The sequence below is a fragment of the Triticum dicoccoides genome, chromosome 2B (genome assembly GCF_002162155.2).
Source record: "Triticum dicoccoides isolate Atlit2015 ecotype Zavitan chromosome 2B, WEW_v2.0, whole genome shotgun sequence".
Classification (NCBI taxonomy): domain Eukaryota; kingdom Viridiplantae; phylum Streptophyta; class Magnoliopsida; order Poales; family Poaceae; genus Triticum; species Triticum dicoccoides.
In genome coordinates this window covers 673,688,949-673,694,576 of record NC_041383.1, presented here as the reverse complement: position 1 = coordinate 673,694,576, position 5,628 = coordinate 673,688,949, and the positions used below count along the sequence as shown (strand labels likewise).

The following is a 5,628-nucleotide window of genomic DNA, read 5'->3' as shown; positions in this document are numbered from 1 at the left end:
TATACCTCCTTCACCTCTAGCTAAAACCTCCACGAGCCTCTAGCTGAAATCAAATACTCACAGAATGCCCTGTCGTTCCCTCCAACTTATTCTCGTGGTTAGCATCGCCGCTCTCATCTCCGGCGATGTTGCCGCCATCCGTGAGCGTGAGCCCGTCGCCGGTGCTGCTGGATTCTCTCTCCCCGTCGTTCACTGGAGGACCATGGCAGAGGTCGTCGAGGAGGAGATCCAGTTGGCAGCCAATGCCACCGCCACCGCCGCCGCAACGGAGCAGAAGTTTGTAGTGCCATTCCGCCATCGCCGCAGGTACTCATTGTACCTCGTGCAGCTCCACATCGGCGGTGGAGCTGCCGGCCGAGTCCCGTCAAGATATGTGCTGTTCGACACCGGCAGCGACCTATCGTGGATGCAGTGCGTCCCTTGCCAGCGCTGCAACCGGGGCTATTACCTGCCACTCAACGCCATCAAATCCGGGACCTACCGGCACCTTTCGTGCGAAGATCCATTGTGCGAGCACGGGACTGGCACGCAGTGCTCCATGAACTACGTCTCTCCGGGCGCGACCGATGACCTGTGCCTGTTCCGGAGGAGCTATGGCGACGGCAGCAAAGTGTCAGGCTATGTAGGGTCTGACATCTTCCGTTTCGGTAACAGCATCGCGGGCAGCGGCGATGGCTACAGCTTCGAGCAACCTGTGGCCTTTGGCTGTGCGATGTATGAAAGCACCAGCGCCGTAAGAGAATACAGCACTGGTATTCTCGGTTTAGGCATCGGTTCGTCGCCCAGGCAGGCGTGAATAAATTCTCCTACTGCGCTCTATCACCGTAATGAAATGATCTCCGTGATGAGTGGAGGAAAACCACAAGCTATCTTCGGTTCGGGGATCATGCTGTCACGTCCGGCATGAGGATTCCGTTCAAGCAGGACGGCTATCGCTACGCCATCAACCTCAAGAGCGTGACGTACCGGCGAGGAAGTCGCCTTGATCAGCAGCAGCCCGTGCCCATATTCCTCCGTGAAGAGGCGGAGCAGCTGCCCATGCTGGTGCACTCCAGGTCAGCCCTCATCTGGCTTCCCAGTGTCATCTTCGACCCTCTGCTCAAGAGGATCGACAACGAAATAGCTTTGGTCAGAGTGTCCGATCCCACCTCTTACCCCAACATCAACTGCTATTTTGGGGATATGTCGGATATCAAGGCGGTGTCTCATGACACCGCAGCTCCAACTATAAGCAAACACGTCTCACAAGCGAGACCAACGCACCTAAAGCAACGGCTGTTAACAGGAAATATTCAGTAATAGCATCGCATCAAGTGACACCGGACGAATTTGCTATAACTGGGCAATTTAACAAACATCTAGTCATCCAAAGCACATAGCAGAGCATCGCCACTAATTCTCGAAAGAACATGATTCCTGCCTAGTTGTTCATATTCTTCGTTTAACTACTGACTACTTGTAATGTTCACCGACATGCCAAACTTGCAGGAGATCTACCAGATAACACACGAAGTACAGCATATAAAGAATCTCAACACCCCATAGAGAACATCCTATAGTAGCAGGGCTACCTTCCATACTCCATTCAGGCTCAGAAGCATTTTTCGACAACCTTTGGCAGAACAGAACAGACTCAAGGTGTACTGACACATATGGACACAATCACTGCTGCTTATAGACTTCGGAAAACTTTCCATCCCAGACCGCTTCACTTATGCCCTCGGAAGTACATGTATACTTTCTGTGACCACCAAGGAATAAAGAAAGGAAAATTGTATTAGTACTGTATTCTCGCACAACGCATCTGAACAAGTAGCATGATAACAGACCAAACACAAATAAAGCAGTTGCTCACAACAAATTGCTTGTTATGCAACGGGTTATGACCTATCGATTAAGACATCGACGTTTCATTTATTTGCATGCCCATCAAGAATGATGCCCAAAGAAAAAGATATGTACTATCACAGGAATCCTCAGGATCTCACAGGAGCCAGCACCCCCTGACATTTTTACTGGATGCCCACCTAGGGATCTGTGTGCCCAGATGTATTTGTTTTAGTACGTTCCCGTGCTACAACAAATGCTTAGAAGTTTTGCAAATTCTACATCTTTATCGGACACCCACATAGGCAACTAGCACATCATATGTTACACATATTGTACAACAAATTTTACTAGTATAATACTTTTCCGTGCAGAAAATTATGACAATTATTTCTCAACTAGGCAGAGGCACAGCTATAAGCATACTTGTGGTCTTGGCGAAGTTTACTAGATATAGAACAAAAGGTTGTAAGTTATGCAACATATGAAATAGAAAATTGCATTCAGTTGCTGTGAATTAAATACACATAATAATCCATAAAAAGTGAAATATACGGAACACCTACTAGCCCCTGCATTTCATGCCCTAGATGACCAGTATATGAGCATACAAAGAAAATACATAAGAACAGCCAAAAGATAAACCAATAGAAGGCCAGAGGATGTTAAACTGCGAAATTATCTCTGACCTGAAGAACCCCGATGCTCAGCAGTGTCTCCAAGCAAAATAGTGCAAACCCCACGAAGTAGAAGATCTGCAGAAGCAAATATTTGATACTTAATGCCCTATAAGTTGGATACTTGGAGATAAAGTTACTTCAAAGTGCTCTTGGCATATTCAAGAGATCGTAGGCAAAACATGTCGAGCTCACTGCAAGGAGGTGTGAAAGGAACAATGTTCTCACCCCAATTATCAAATGCTCAGAGAAAGTGTCGATCGCGGCCAATATGCCCCTGGAGAGAAAAGTAGAAAGCTTAGCAATGTAATTAAGAAGAAACTTCCGTACTTCCAATAGTGGCTACCTATGAATAGATGAAGACATTGGTCTTAAGCTAAAAAATAACAGGCATCCATTCAATAGTCAATACTCAATATAAACCGGCTACATACATACTGGTTGAATACAATGTAGAATGATAATATATTCCATCAGATGCTAAGATATTCAACTGTCAGTCAGTCCGTCCAGAACACTGGCAGTAGATCATGTTAGGAGAGCATACGCAAACAATTTATTACCAATCTTGTAGGCACATACTAGTGAAACAAGCAATTCAGAAATACAGCTGTCTCAATACTATGGAAGCCACAGAATAGTGAAACCACATATACAACTATTATGTATACAAGTTTGACTTCTATTAATTGTTAACATCCTGTTGGTTTCAATAAAAATACCCTCATAGTGTGGTCGTGGCCAGTTGTTCCAAATAGTAACATTGGTGCAATAGAAATTTACCACAGTAATTACGATGTTAACTGAATAAAAGTAGCGGTAGCTTACGTTAATGATTTCCCTTGGAATACAATTGGCGGAGCAATGGCAGCAATTATGCAAAAACCAATGTGGATCTGCACCAAACAACAAGATGAAGAAAGTGGCCGTGTGATAAGAATAATTATTAGAACAGTTGAAATGTCAAGAGTAAGTTAAATAAGCTTTGCAGGCAGATCTTACCAGATAACACAGGAAAAACCATCCAAAACTGAATGCACTGTTAGTCCTGTTTAAATAAGTAAATGAACATATCAGATGCTTCCACACATAATAATACACAGTTCAGTTTTCTCTTGTTAAACAATTGGACTGAAAATGCAGGCACCTCTAAAATTTGTCATACTATCATCTTAGAATGACTATACACATCAATTGGTCACTGATACATGAAATGGAAACAATTATGTGTAGCTTCCTAGCTGGTGCAGGTCCACCAAAATATTTTTGTAACTGTCGTAGCTATCACAGCATCATGAATTGTGTAGATAGGAAAATTTTCAAGGAAATTATGCAGCAGTTTTGAACTCACATAAACTGTCCTTTATTAGTTTCGTTAGATGGAAACAATGCTAGTAAATATTGCAGGTCTGCATAGAACATTTAGGGAAAAGAAATACGTTCTTTGTGATGTGCATAGCTGGAAAGCCCTAAAATAAATAATAAATTCACTCCCGATTTCCTTTTTCCAGTGATAGGTGGAGGTGCTAAAATGGTACCATGATATAGCATACCTCATTGCACGATAGAGGGGTCGATACCACATCAAGTAAGAAAGGGGAATTCCAAGCAAAGCATAGATTGTAGCAAGGAAGAACAGCTTTGAATCTGCAAGCATAAACCATCCTAGCATTCAGCATCTGCCAATGTACAAGAACACCCAGGCATTCGTAAGTAGTGATGAAAACCCACCTCCCTCCTTGATCCAGCAGACTATGACAGCAATAAAGTTCCAGGACAGGCAGAGCACAATTCCTGTAAATCAAAATAACACAAAATGGAAACTATCATGACCATGAGCCTCTGACATGAACCATATTTACAGCCTATAACACCACAATTGCATAATTCTACCGACGAACTAGAGTGATACCAAAAAAAAAAAAAAGCACTACCAGCAGTCAGCAAGTACATACCAAGCCAGCTTGCAAACGCCAGATACTGTAACTTCTGCACGTTGGCAGGTATCTCATTGGCGATGTCATGGTGGATAATCGGGAAAAAAGGTGGCCAATTCTTCTCCTCCATGGGCACTCCAGCTGCATCAAAGAAAGAAAAGGAAAGCAGAAAATAAGCACACTACTGCTAACACGACTCATAACTGAAACACAATTGACACCAGCAACGAAATAGTGGCTCACCATTCTTCAGCGACTCCTCCCTCCTTTTGATATCCTGGAGCCACAGAACAAAGGCCGTGAGACACCACACAACCTAATAAAGTATTAAGGGCAAAGAGGAGAGTAAACCCCACCGCCTCACGCCGCCTCAGATCTGATTCCCACGACGAGAGCTCCCTCGCCTTGCCATTCGAGTCCTGCGCGGCGCACCACAACCATCAGATTCGTACAGCCGAACGCGGAGTGAAGGAAAACTAAAAGGATAACCAGCGCGTGAAGCGACTTACGCCCATGTTGCCGAGGGGCACGTCGACGGTGGCGTCGCCCCTGCTGCCGCCGCCGCCGAAGCCGACGGGCTCGGTCGGCCGGAAGCCGTGCTGCTGCTTCCCGCCGCGGCCTCCTCCATTCTGCAGCGCGACAGAAAGAGCACGCGGGAGTTCAGATCTGCCGAACCACTACCCCGTCGTAGGCGGCAAGGGTTTTTCCGCAAAACAAAGGGGCGATAGATGAGCGGATAGAGGGGAGAGGGGAGAAGGGAGGTCGGCTCACGGAGAAGGGGTTCTCGTCGCCGGCGGTGCCCTCGTCGAAGGGGTTGGGGTCGTGATGCATGCCGGGCTCGCCGCTGGGTCGCTCGGCGTCGCCGCGCGGTGAGGGGGAGACGGGGAAAGCGGCGGTGGTGGACGCGGGTCGCTTCCAGTCCAAGCAGTGCGTTCCCTTCTTGGTGCTGCTTTTCACGTGATCTCTCCGGGGGTGGAGTGCGACACGACTGGACTGGCGTGGGTTCGGGCCGCTTCACACGGGTCGTCGTCATCGTCGCAGGTGCGCACCACCGGCAAGTAAGCCCATGGCCCGTGCCACTGCGAGAGCCCATTCTAAGCCCCCAGTGATCAGTCCGTTTAGCGCGGTTGCTATTTATCGCATTAAGCGATACTATGAGATCACTAGTTAAAGAATACTCGTTGCAA

The 5,628-nt window shown here is 46.7% G+C and overlaps 1 protein-coding gene and 1 pseudogene across 1 annotated transcript; one reads left to right on the top strand and one right to left on the bottom strand.

Annotated features, from left to right (window-relative positions):
• The first annotated feature begins 202 nt into the window (after positions 1-202).
• On the top strand, positions 203-1,299 carry LOC119361127 (annotated as a pseudogene).
• On the bottom strand, positions 1,300-5,378 carry LOC119365534 (secretory carrier-associated membrane protein 6-like). The gene is made up of 12 exons (XM_037631172.1): positions 5,213-5,378; positions 4,951-5,070; positions 4,798-4,860; positions 4,685-4,718; positions 4,460-4,582; positions 4,236-4,298; positions 4,058-4,151; positions 3,507-3,552; positions 3,333-3,400; positions 2,733-2,781; positions 2,517-2,582; positions 1,300-1,741 (listed from the first exon to the last, which is right to left on the bottom strand). The coding sequence occupies exons 1-12, from the start codon at positions 5,270-5,272 to the stop codon at positions 1,709-1,711; spliced, it is 819 nt and encodes a 272-aa protein (XP_037487069.1). The 5' UTR covers positions 5,273-5,378; the 3' UTR covers positions 1,300-1,708.
• Between the last annotated feature and the right edge of the window lie 250 nt (positions 5,379-5,628).

What these genes read in the sequence shown, in the direction of transcription:
- LOC119365534 (XM_037631172.1), bottom strand. Translation starts at nt 5,272, where the DNA reads ATGCATCACGACCCCAACCCCTTCGACGAGGGCACCGCCGGCGACGAG. An exon ending in ATCTGAGGCGGCGTGAGGCG is followed by an intron (nt 4,719 to 4,797) that starts GTGGGGTTTACT and finishes CTGTGGCTCCAG; the next exon opens with GATATCAAAAGGAGGGAGGA. An exon ending in GGAGGAGTCGCTGAAGAATG is followed by an intron (nt 4,583 to 4,684) that starts GTGAGCCACTAT and finishes TCTTTGATGCAG; the next exon opens with CTGGAGTGCCCATGGAGGAG.